This window comes from Danio rerio, chromosome 8 (assembly GCF_052040795.2).
Source record: "Danio rerio strain M-AB ecotype USA chromosome 8, GRCz13ab, whole genome shotgun sequence".
Classification (NCBI taxonomy): domain Eukaryota; kingdom Metazoa; phylum Chordata; class Actinopteri; order Cypriniformes; family Danionidae; genus Danio; species Danio rerio.
Genome location: NC_141028.1, coordinates 26,071,386 through 26,084,824, shown reverse-complemented (window position 1 = coordinate 26,084,824; position 13,439 = coordinate 26,071,386). Strand labels below are relative to the sequence as shown.

Below are 13,439 nucleotides of genomic sequence, written 5' to 3'. Positions count from 1 at the left end.
TGGCTTGTATTTAATTATCAATCATTGTCCTGCACATTTTTAATCAAGCATGTCTCCTTGTTTATCACAAACAAACAAAACCAAAGCACATATAAAAGTTTAAAACTCCCCAAGCACAACTATGTTTATATATGGCTAATAAATCTACAGTCAACAGAGTATACATTTTCTGGACATCATTTTTGGCAATGATTGCAAAATGTAAAAAACAAAAAAAAAAAGAAAGAAAGAAATGTACCTGTACAATATCCCGCTCTGCCAGCTTTCCTCTGGAGGATATTCTCACATCATCTCCATCCAGCTCGACCATGGCTAAAAAGTGAAATCATGTTATCTACCCTCCAGCCAAGAAAAATAAATAAAAAGTCAATCTGAAGCTCTCTGCCCCAGCACGACACTAACATTTACCTCAATGCTGGAACATTATGAAAGGCCAAACACAAATACTAAAAGCAGATGGTGGGACAGGCTAATTACATTGAACAGCTGTGAGATCTGCATGCTGACATCTGCTTATCAGTCCAAAACCCTAAACCTCCCCAATTAGGTGACTTTTCATCCAGAAACTCTGCCTTACATGAGAGCAAACTGTGAAGTTGCGTTAACGCATACAAGTTTTAAACCTCCATTTGGGAACGCTAATATTAGCTTTCATTTAGTGGAGCTGAACTGGAAACTTTTAAGGAAGATGCTGAGTGCAGTATAAACAAGCAATAAAGGTTTATGTGGTACATTTTTATTTTATGTTTGCACTATATAAAAATCTAATAAAAAGAGTGAATGAAGTGAAGAGAAAATGGAAGATGTTTAAAAGATATAGAGATATTTGCCAAATGATAATGAAAATGTCTTTACAAAAGTTCTTACCATCAAACTCAGCCTGTCCAACTCCTACAATAATGATGGACATGGGGAGTTTTGCTGCCTGTGGAGAAAAAAAAAAGATAGAAAAGATGCATTCTACCTCATGATAAACAGTTTACATGCTCTATTACAACCCAACAATGGCTATTTGACATTATTAAATATTGCTGTAATTATGACCTGACATATTTGTTGTTAGTCTAAGAATATGCAAGAATTTAAGCTTACACATATATAAAAAAAGAAATGAATGCATAAATCAAATCCAGGTGTCATACTATAAGAAAAGGACGTGGTGGCACCTGTAGTACCACTTTTATGACAATTTTACATCAATTTCACATTTTCTACCAATAATACTTATATATATATATATATATATATATATATATATATATATATATATATATATATATATATATATATATATATATATACACACACACACATATATATTTATTTATTTCGACACAGGGTCACTCTGAAAAGGTAGCCTTATATACGTTTCTGGAGATTGCGAATTATGCAGCCATAAGTAATTATGACAGCATTTAGTCTTTAAAACTAAAGCTACGGGGTTGTATGACAACGACAATCTGTGCTTTTGAAAACACTGTCGGTTGGGTTGGAAGAAGGAGGGTGGGTCAGACGATCGGTCAGTTAGTCATTCAGTCGACAGCGGTCTCTGCCGGATTTACACAAGAAGAGCAGGAGCAAATGGCACTCTTGAGAGAAATTTAAGATCTCAAAAAGCATACACAATGGCCTCTGGCGGATTCGCGAAAAACAAAAACTGCAAATAATCGTATCTTTCGGGACGTATTTCACACACTCCAGAAATGTATATAGCAGTACGTTTTCAGAATGAGCCTGGGTTGTTTTATTTTCCTGTAATGTAAGGGCATTCACTATGTATTATCATATGCTGTAATAGTTGGAGGTTCATTCCACTGTAGCGACCCCTGATAAATAAGGGACTAAGCCAAAAGAAAAATTAATGTATGATTTGAACCACAAAACCAAAAGTGTAATTTTTTTTCAAATTAAAATTTATACACCATCTTAAAGCTGAATAAATAAGCTTTGATGTGTGTTTTTTAGGATGGACAATATTTGGTGTAACAACAATTTCAAAATCTGGAATCTGGGGGTTAAAAAATAGAAATATTGAAGAAATCACATTTAAAGTTGTCTAAATTAGGTTCTTAGTAGGGCTGCACAATATATTGTATTAGCATCAATACAGCAATGTGATCATTCGCAATAGTCACATTGAAAGTATATGCAATGATCGTTTCGCAAGTGTTTTTTGAGGCATGTGACTGTATTAGAGTTTTAAAAGCATTTAGGCATAAGAAATTGTACCGTTTATAACTTTGACAAATTTATACGGAACAATTTTATTAAATTGTTTATAAAATGAAGACTTTCCAATATTATTTTACATTTGATTATTCAACTACTGTATACCTGAACAGTTAGACTCCAATAATACGCTGTTTATTTCATTTGTATACTTTTCTTTATCGAAATTCTTTATGTAACAATCTATTGTAAATTTTTAATTACATTTTGTGCTTATACATTCTTTCCAAATACAGTAGTTAATCTAGTGAAATTGTATTCGTATTGCAACATACAGTATATTACAGAATCAAAAAAATATCGCAATGTTAGATTTTTCCAATATCGTGCAGCCCTAGTTTTTAATAATAATAATAATAGTAATAATAATATATTTTATTTATAATGCACTTTTCTAAGACCCAAAGCGCTACAACAATAGAGAAATCAAACATGCAATAAAATACAAGTATACATAAAAAAAGATCTAAAATATAAACACAGAATAATCAAGAATCTAGAAATGCAGTCTTAAAAAGATGAGTTTTTAGCATCTTCTTAAAACTAGCTAGTGTGGAAGCTAGTTTCTTACAGAATAAGGTAGAGCATACCATAACCTAGGTGCAGCAACAGAGAAAGCTCTTTCCCCCATTGATTTTAGTCTACAGGGTGGTTGTTGAAGGGTGTGAGTATCAGCAGACCGCAGGGAGCGAGAAGGTGTATACTGAGATGTCACAGATATAGGAAGGAGCTGTATCATGTAAAGCTTTATATGCATGTGTTTTCAAAATGATATGGGACTGAACCGGGAGCCAATACAAGCTATAAAGCACACCAGTAATGTGCTGCCATGGTGGAGTGCGTGTGAGAATCCGTGCTGCTGAGTTTTGAATGTACTGTAGCCGTTTAGCAGTGTTAATTTAGCAGGTAGCATTTAACAAAGAGTGCATTACAATAGTCAATCCTGAAAGTGACAAATGCATGAATGAGTCTTTCAGCATCTGGTTGAGTAAGGTAGGACCTATTTTTTTCCTACCTTCTAAGCATTTTATATTAATGATACATTTTTTAATTTCACAATATTTGTTTCTTTTTACTTTATATTCGAATGATTGTTGACAAAAAAATAAAAACCAAAAATTTAAATCAATTCAGTGTATTTTTGCTATTGCCAATAACATGTGAAACGTAAGACTTGTTGTTCAGGGTCACATGTTAAGGTATTTATATATCATGAATAAAGATGTGATAATGTGATTAATAATGTTTTTGCAATTTTACCATTTGATATGTAATATTCATTATGCAAGATTAACGTTTTTATACATCACAATTTCATGATCATATTGCTGCTTTACATTCATAAGATTTTAACATGACTCACGAAAACCCAACAGCATTTTGTTAACCTTTCTATTTTTTGGAATCAAATATGACCTGGACCTATTTTCACAAAACTTTCAATGGCCTTCCACCCTTAACAGCGTTTACGAAGCAGCAGAAAATGAGTGCTTTATTTTAGAACACGCTGAGCCGGTCAGATCTGAACGAGCGATGGGGCTTCGATTGTGATGCTTAGAAAAGAATATTTTGACACGGCGCGATACTGTGAGGTGAAAGCCATGCATTATTCACACTCTCCTGGATCAACATTGTCTCTCCTGTTCTGGCTGTCCATATGAAGCCTGACTGACAGCTCAAATCCCCTTTATCAGAGCAGTAAAGAGCCAGTCTGTATTGAGCAAGCTTACCAGTGACAGCGGATAACAAGAAAACCACAGGATATTCACTAAAACAAAACTCACTTTCTCCCCAAAGCCACTTCACGGCACTTTCAATGAAAACTAATTGCACGTAACACGCATTAAACATCATCCTGGTAGTAACAAAGTAAAAGGAGGGAAACGCAAACAAGGGGAAAGCAGGATTTCTGTGAAATGTAATCTGAAGAGCTGATAATGAAATATACCTTTAATACATCAGATCTATAATGAGAGAAATATCGGAGGCTCCTGAGGCTTTGAGTTTGGAAAGTGCTCCCAGGGAAAGCCTGTTGAGGGGAATGAATAATTTGAGGAATAAAGCTGGCCGGACACACACTCTCAGTCACACTCATACGTCTGCGAGCCGTAATGGAGTTAGAATTGGAATTTCACCGGGGGCCACACACAAAAACACATCACAAGAAAAAACCACACACACACACACACACACACCAAACAAACAAACCCAACCTGTGGGGCTTGGAGAGCTAATCAAAGCAACTGGGTGATTTAGATCATTAATTACTACAATTCAGAGATCGATTTCTTCAATACCCCTTAAGCTTTATATATAGGGGAAACTAAAATATGGACTCTGCAAAGTGTAAGGAGATTATGAAAAAAAGCTAATGCAGAATCAGCTGACTGCTTATCTCTGAATTTCAGACATCAAATAGATTTATTTATATTGATTTTACTGCATGTGTATTTATTTCTGAAATACACAATCACAATCATATTTAAGTGCGTGTGTGAACACAAATGGAAGAAATAGGTCTGTGTTCTACAGGTTTGTTTTACAGTGTTTGTTTATCATTATTTCATTAAAACAGAAATAAAAAAACGTACATTATTATAAATATTATCAATAATATCTCATCCAATTATAAAAATTCCACAGATCTATAATAACATTACTGTAATACTGCAATATTTATTTGTTACATAATAAATTCTAAAAATTAAATCAAAGACTATAATTCTATTGAACTCTGTCTACTGAGTACTTTTCAAAAAAAGATTTTAACAGATTCATGTGTTAGAGCATTAGTCAGGGTTCTTGCACCTTTTCCAACTTCAAATTTCAAGCACGGTATGCTTTTCCAGCATCTAATAACCATGGTTAATTACGTTTATATGTTGTATGTACTTTTTCACATTTAAATCCAATGTGCTAATTTAAAAAACCCAATATGACATTTCAACTTAAATTGAGTACTTTAGAGCATAGATTTATTGAGATAGTTTTATCAAAAATGATAAAAAATAAATAAATACATTTTAAAAAGTTCAGTTATTCGATAAAGTATTTTTTTTAAGTTTGGTCTCTTTCTACCTAAAGTTGATATCTCAAGAAAAGAGCTGACAGTCAGATTTTGGTTGGGTGTAGTACCAATTTTTCATAACCAGTCGCTCATGATGTTTCATGTGCTATTTTTTTTTTTTTTTCAAGTGCATAGGTGCATTCTGGGTGAATGTCTCCTAAATACGTATGAAGCTATTTATGAAGTGCCAAAACAATCTAAATTTGTATTGTGTTCATTTGCATTCTTAAAACTTAAAACTGTATTCTTACATACCCAATATCTACAGTCTAAAATCTGAAGTATAAAAATATGTCTATAAAAATCTGACTTAAAAAATTAAGTTGTCTTAGATTTCAGATGTTCAATAATCAAGTTAAGAAATACAAATTCAAAACATTTCTAATAGGACATAATTAGTATTATTGACTTACAACTGTTAATAATTCAATTCAACACAATTGAAATTCAGATTGTTTTGGCTTATTATTAGCTCCATAAATATGTGTGTGCGGTGAACATTTTGCAATGAAAACTGGTCGCACGACAACAATTTATGCACTCGCACATATGCTCCCAAATATATTTTGAGATCCCAAATCTCAAGCAGGTTCAAGCACTTTCCAAAATCCAAGCAATTGAAAACACTATAATAAAAATCAAGCATTTTCAAGGATTTCCAGCGTGTAAGAACCCTGATTAGTTATGACCATGTTGGCACCTGTTAGCTTTAATTGTGGATAAAACTGCATCATTTTGAGCTTGTATCAGCTAATTTCATCTTCAGGGTTTAAAATAATTATTTGGGCGGGGTCAAAATCAGTGATGTAGCGCTTGTCTGCTTGTTCAGAGATGACGTGTCAGTTTCTCATTATTATTCATGGCTGAGTTTACTTTTCCTATGAGAAGACCCTGCTTCTTATTTATTCATGAGAGCACGTGCTTTCCGATGACAGACCTGCCAAGCTGTGAGACCACGGCCACGCATGGCAAGCAGTATTTAGCTATTCATGAAGGGTCGTATGTGTTTGTTTCCATGATCTACAGTAGTGGTTCTTAAACTTTTTTCTCTAAGTACCATCTCAGAAAAAAGTCCCTCCAAGTGCGACCATAATGACCAGTACTGAAATACAGTAGCGTGGTGGGCCTAATTAGGAAGCTAAAACTCTGCACAGTTAAAAAATGGCAGATTAATTCCTATTATTAAGAATATGTATTATTGTCAGCCACATTAAGCATTGTAAATAGTTTAAACATTAACTGTGCTTGCAGACAAAAAAATTTAAAGTACTTCAATGTTTAAAAGTTAATTAAAATTTAAAAGTAGATATATTCTTAAAAAGTAAAAAGAAAACTACTGTACTATTAAAGTATTAAATAGCTTATTCATCAAAACCTGAAAATGTAGCTTATACCTGATGGAAATAGGCTATATGTTATGCATACAGTACATATACAATTTTTAAATACATTTTGAAATATAAGTTGCATGTACACATTACATTTTATTGTATATTTGAAATCTAAACATTAACTTGTACTGTAAAATATGATTTGGAATTACATTTTTAAATTAGACAGTAGATCTGCTGCTCGTCATTTACAGTAGGCCTATGTGTGTCAGAATGGTGAGTGATGGACAGTGCTTGACAAATTCATACTTGGGGTATTCCTGAGATTTAGTGTGAATGACCTGAAAAAGGGGGTTTCATGACCCTTTGATAATAAAAAATAATAATTTATGGAATGAATCATGCTAAGAGAGTTAATCCAAAACTGTGGAAATCAGATTCTATTCCTCAATTTAAGACATGGTTAACTTATTTCATTCAAATATAGCATTTGGAAAGATTCTGGTTTGGAGTTATTGGTAACCTTGATAAGTTTTACAATATGGCAACCATTCCTTGATCACCTGGACCAATATGATGTTGATTCAGAGCAGCAGTGTAGTGCTTAATATGATCACTGCCTCTATTTTTATTCATTATTTTTATTTATTACCACTATTATTGTATTATGCTTATTTCATGCTTTCTAAATTGGTGTGTTGTTTGATAATTATTTAAAAATGTAAAACTAATAAAGGCACTTGTTTAAAAAATGTAATTACTAGACCAATATTTTTAGTTTTTTAATTACTTTTTAATTTTGAATAGTTTAAAGAGTTTTCATTCTGGCAAATAACTACAGAAAAAAATGTAAACATTCTTTTCTGTTGACAACACATTTTAAATCATTTTCTTTAAACTGCAAACCACGTCGCTTTAAGACACTGACAACACTCTAGTTCATTATTTCAACAGTATAAAGTTCTCAGCCATTGTTATAAACAATAAAACAAGCCAAGTATCGCCGTTTCATAAACCTGCCAGTGCAGATCGAGTGTTAATTTGTGGCGTTATTGTTAGCTAGTGTTGTTCCTGGGCTGCTTTTGTTATACTCGCCGTCCACCCCTGTCCATGTGCATTGTACAGACAGCTCACTGAGTGCCTGGTGCCAATGGGCAAGGATTACAAACACATATTTATGGGGTTGTAAGTAGGTCAGCATTGGCGGAAAAGCTCACGGGGGACAGAAGCGCTCATGTGTTGAAAGAAATAGAGTCCAAACAAACACATTTCACACACACATCATGTCTTCACTGCTTCACTGTTTCCAGCAGGTCTTTGCTTTTCTCGATTGCTTACTTTCTTTTTTCTCCACCAAATACCTCTCTCGGTCTTGAAATAAGTGCAGATTAGTGTGAATTATGTGATGTGGCACATTTACAGCTAGCCTATAATAAACTCTGTGAATTACAGTGTTTTCTCCTGTCCTGTTCTCCAGCCTTTATTCTTAGGTTCACTCCGACACATGCTCGCATCTGCTGGAGGATTTTACATTTATTAAATGTTTAATACAAGCTTCTCACACATTCCTTGCAAACATGACCCCTATACATGATTATTTCTAGTCATTTTAATTTTGATAATGTCACATTTCCAGGCTACCCCGCGTTTCCTCCAGAGTTTCATCTAATTTCGTATGCTTCTTTTTAACTTTCGCCTTTTGTTTTAGTTGAATTTGATACCGCATGGCGAACGGAAACCTCCGCATTTCGTGACTCGGTGGTCCTTTAAGGTAATCAAAAATCGCTGCTTACATGGTAGACTGTTAATGAGAGTATTATCTTAGTCATATTAAAATCAGAGTATTGGTGTCCATGTAAATGAAGTGCCAGATGATGTCGCAAGCTGTCAAAGACAGCACATTCCTCTGCCTTTCAGCATGCGCCCTCCAATGTTTTATTAAGTTTGACGTGTTTCCCTGGACTGTTTTAGCAACTGGCTGAATGTAAAGGAGGTCTAAGCAAAATTGTTTCTACTTTATAATTAATGTTCTCAACTCAATACAAAAAGCAATACAACTTTTCAATGAGTGCAATTGGTTGAATTCAATACTTTATTGTTATTATAATTTTCCATTTTCCATATTTGCAATGCCAGTATTTTGCCATTTTTTTTGCAGTCCATTTAAAATCCAACTTGGAAATCAATTTTTACTTTATTGGCATCGATTGTTTTGAAATTCAAATCGCATTAACATGCCTGTGTTTTTATTTCTGTAATAAATCTGGCTGTCAAGCCAGGATCTTGATGGTTTATTGTGGGTATGTTGTTTACATGAAGAAATCTGTGTTGCAAGTTAAAACTTTATAGTTAAAACTGAATTTAAATAGTTTTTGTCTTGCGTTTACATAAATTTTACATTTGAATAGCCAAAATCACAAATTTCAGTCTTTTAAATGTGATTAATTGCGATAATTTTTTTTTAAAAGTGCGATTTATTAGTTATTTTGTTTTAGCAATTGACAGCACAATTCATAATGGCAGCTGATGGTTTAAATTATGATAAAATATTATAAATATTTTAAAATAGGCACTATCCCTATAAATAAACTGCATAGTTGCAATCTTAACAACTATTGTCATCTACAAAAGCCTCAAAAGTACATTATGTTGTCCAACAGCTGCAATATTTGTCAAACTGTAGTGAGTTTATTCATCTGCTGTTACTCTATGTAGGCGGAGTAATACACAAAGGTGAAGAGGCTGTACGAGTGCTGATATTGCAGAATATTGCATGGCTATCAGCACATCAGATTTGAAACCAGACAGCACTGTTGTTTATATATACACACACACTTTATATAGAGTATATATATACAGTTAGGTCCATACATATTTGGACATTGACACAATTCTAACATTTTTGGCTCTATACACCAACACAATGGATTTGAAATTAATGAAGAAGATGTGCTTTAACAGCGCAGTGCAGATGTAGACCCAAAGCATAGTGCAAAAGCAACCCATGAGTTTTTGAAGGGAAAGAAGTGGAATGTTTTGCAATGGCCAAGTCAATTACCTGACCTGAATACGATTGAGCTTGCGGAGGTATGGCAGAGCATCAACAGAAATTAAACGCAGAGTCTGGTGATGTCTATGCACTCCAGACTTGAATTGGACTGCAAATGATTTGCAATAAAGTATTAAAAAGTAAAAGTTGATTTATGATTATTATTTTGTCTAATTACATTTGGACCCTTAACAAGTGGGAGGCACATATGCAAACTGTTGTAATTCCTACAGCGTTCACCTGATTTGTTTGGAAATACCCACAAATTACAGCCGCCAGTCTGCAGTTAAAGCTCATCTTGTTCGTTTAATTTCAAATTGATTGTGTTAGTGTATAGAGCCTAAAACTTTAGAATTGTGTCGATGTTCAAATATTTATAGGCCTAACTGTGTGTGTGTGTGTGTGTGTGTATATTTCGATTAATAATGTTGTTTAATGTTCACTCTACAAGAAAACAAGACCACTTGTTTACTTTAAAGTACAAAAAATCTCCCATGATTCACAGAAAATTTGTCACCACCACAACAACAAAAAAGTGACCTTCCAGATAACAGAATGAACCAACATTTAACTTCAGCTGCTCTCAGAACAAAATATATAGTGCAGAGAATCAAAGACTGAGAGAGGGCATGAACGAGAAATACTTCAAAGTGCTCGTTTTTGCATAATCTCTTTAAAAGAGCAACAGAAAAGAGCAAAAGAGTGGATTTTTTACAGCAGATTTCAATAAAGAAAAGAAAAATACTCGGGGCACAAGAATAAATCAGGCACATGAAGCGTTCAGTCATGAACTCATACTGAAGTGTTACCGTATGAGGGAAGAGCATCATGGGTAGAGGCTGCAGAAGAGACAGAGCAGCAGGCAAGATCTTAAAAGGAAGGTGTGGCTGTTCTAATAATGTGACTAAACAGTCGCAAATTCCCTTTAAATCCAGTCTGCTGGGTAACAGTATCAGCGCTGACAGACGAATCCCATTAGGTGTGAAGAAGACCTCAGGAAGACCCAAAACACACCTGAACTCTTCTTAGGCTTTGCCTGGAGGCACTTGTGATGCAATGCTGCACCACAGTATGATGATATAAACCGTTTTTGAGGCTAGAAAGAGAAGGATAACTCACATTGACGATGGCTTCCTTAGTCTGAGCCATATCTGAAATCACACCATCTGTGATGATGAGAAGCACAAAATACTGCGAGCCATCTTGAACCGCTGCCGCATACCTGTAAACACACACACACACAGTCAACTTTTCATATTATCAAACATATTAGCAGAAAACATTATGATCCAAATCACCCAAATGAATCATAACCCAAAAATGAAAACCTTTTCCAGAGGCTTCTAATGATTGTTATGGCAAGCTGTTTTGATATTTAATAGAAAAACAAATCTGTTTTCAACTAGTATTTATTTTTTAACTAGTTTCTTTTCCATTAAATACTTATTCATGTTTATTATCTACTAGTGCTTACTCTATTGGTGCTGTTAACTTATCAATAGGTTCTAAATAGGTACTATTACCTATTAATTGTGGATGCTATTAATTAGATACTAGTATTAGATATTATTCAGTGCTTCCCACAGGTTTAAAATATACTTGCGGTGGTAGCCAAATTGAAATACTATAATATTAATAATAGTTTGCTATATGCAACAAACAAAACAGAATTTAATTTTGAACAATAATTTTATTTATTATGACACAGATTTACACTGTTTCTTTTTAATGGGTTAAAGTAAAAAAAAAGTTTTAAATGAAATAGAAATCCACTATTTCTCTTACTTTTATGCTATTTAGGAGCCATGTGCACCCACTGACAGCTAAAATCTGCTTCTCTCTCTCTTTCAAGTTCAAAGCAAACTTGAATGCCCACACTCTTAAGATATGTATATAAAATATACAGCAAATGAGAAATAAATGACAGAAAAGGAAATACAAACAGACAATATCTCTACAAATTATAATAATTACAAGATTAAAACGTGTAGATTATTTAACCTTTCTGTCGTGTTCGGGTCAAATCTGACTGATTTACAACTTAAAACACACTTTAATATGGTGTTTTACAGTACATCTGATTACCTCAAGGCCTATGATATCCTCGACTCTATGCATTCGAACATATAAAAGTGATGATCACTTCTTTCATTGAATTTTGAGTGTTTTAGTCAATCTTAGTCAAAAGTGACCACCATAAAAAATGAATGGGTATCCAGACTATATTAATCCATCAGATAGAACATACTGTAGTACTGTACACCAGCCCAACTCACTCACTGACTATTTGTATTTTCACTGAAGTTATTTTATGTCTAATTCTATAAATTCATGTTAAACACTACTTTGAGACATTGCTCACAGCTAAAGAATGTTGAATAAAAATTTAGTTTTGAAAAATGTTTTTTGTGCTAATTAAGAGCAATTAAAACACACCGGTCACTTTTGACCGGGAACACTAGGGGCAGGAGGGGAACATGACAGGAGGGTTAAATTAGGCAAATGCTTTGATTAACCATGGCAAATGGTGTACACATATTTTGCAGTCAGTTTAGACCAGTTATTTCATCCTCTCAGAGTAGGCTATATACAGTAGTAAAGTTTTTCTGAGTCCTTTAAAGAATGCTTTGCTTAATGTTTCTCTTACTCTCATGCAAAAATGCAAGCGATAACGATAGCTTTAGCAAGCGAAAGTAAAAGCCGAATTTTAGGAGATTTAGAAACTCCGGCCAGACGATTACTAAAGTGACAATAAGGCGAGTTTCTGTGGCTCTGCAGAGCACATGAGACTGTCTGTGGGAGTGTTAACAGGTCTCACGCACACAGAACGAAACGGGTAAACGAAAGAAGATTTTTTTTTCCACTACTTAATCAATCGCGGATGTTTGGTCATGGGTAATTATATTATATAATTATAGTAAAACAAAAATGTGTGGCAAAACATACTTGGACAGCCGGTCCAAGTAAAGTCTATGTGCGGGAAGCACTGCTATTACTTGTTCATTAAATACTTATTATTGGACCTAGAACATTTTTCAAAAGCGACTAGTAAATAATAGTACCTACTATGGCAATTTGTCATTGAGATATGGACTATATTTATATTTAGCAATTAATATTCAGCTTTAACTTACATTTTTGACTATTACATATTTTAAACATACTAATAAAAATTCATTTCTAATACTTAGTTTAGATACTAGTATTTTTGTAAATTCTAAAAACAAGCTGCATCCCAAATAGCACACTATACACTATTATGCACTATGTACTAATGCACTTAAACACTCAACAGCATAGCATATAGTAAATGTAGTGTCGTCACCAAATCTAAAACTAACGTTTTACTCAGCTGAAATTCAAACCGTTTCCCAGATGACATTTGATGGTCGCCAAATTAGTAAAATAAATGTCCAAACAACAAAATAATCCCTACCATGAGTATTTCTGCATTCACAATCTGCAGAAATAATAATAATTCTGCAATCGGGAGGTGCTATAATTACGCTCGTAGGAGAATTTTACTTTTACAATCCAAAATAAAGTAATCCAACAGCAGTGCCTGTAAGCTCCGCCCCTTCAGCTAGATGAGCAAAGCAGTGGCCGTTGAGTGTATGAAGTGTCTATCATTCCACACTTCATTTTAATGGTTGAATAAGTGCATCATCCGGGTATTTAAAGTGCACTTATTCCTTTTAGAGTTTTAAGTGCCAGTGCACAGCTTACACTACTTATACTATACAATAGTGCATAACTATAAGCA

At 33.8% G+C, this 13,439-nt stretch overlaps 1 protein-coding gene across 8 annotated transcripts in view; it reads right to left on the bottom strand.

Annotated features, from left to right (window-relative positions):
- Positions 1-13,439, bottom strand: part of cpne5a (copine Va) — a 198,250-nt gene that overhangs the window by 8,926 nt on the left and 175,885 nt on the right. For all 8 annotated transcript variants that reach the window (XM_087263727.1, XM_087263724.1, XM_087263726.1 and 5 more), the window contains 3 exons: positions 10,796-10,898; positions 868-925; positions 239-312 (listed from right to left, as the gene is read on the bottom strand). In XM_087263727.1, the coding sequence (XP_087119853.1) occupies positions 239-312; positions 868-925; positions 10,796-10,898 (235 nt within the window). The remainder of the gene's footprint in view (positions 1-238; positions 313-867; positions 926-10,795; positions 10,899-13,439) is intronic.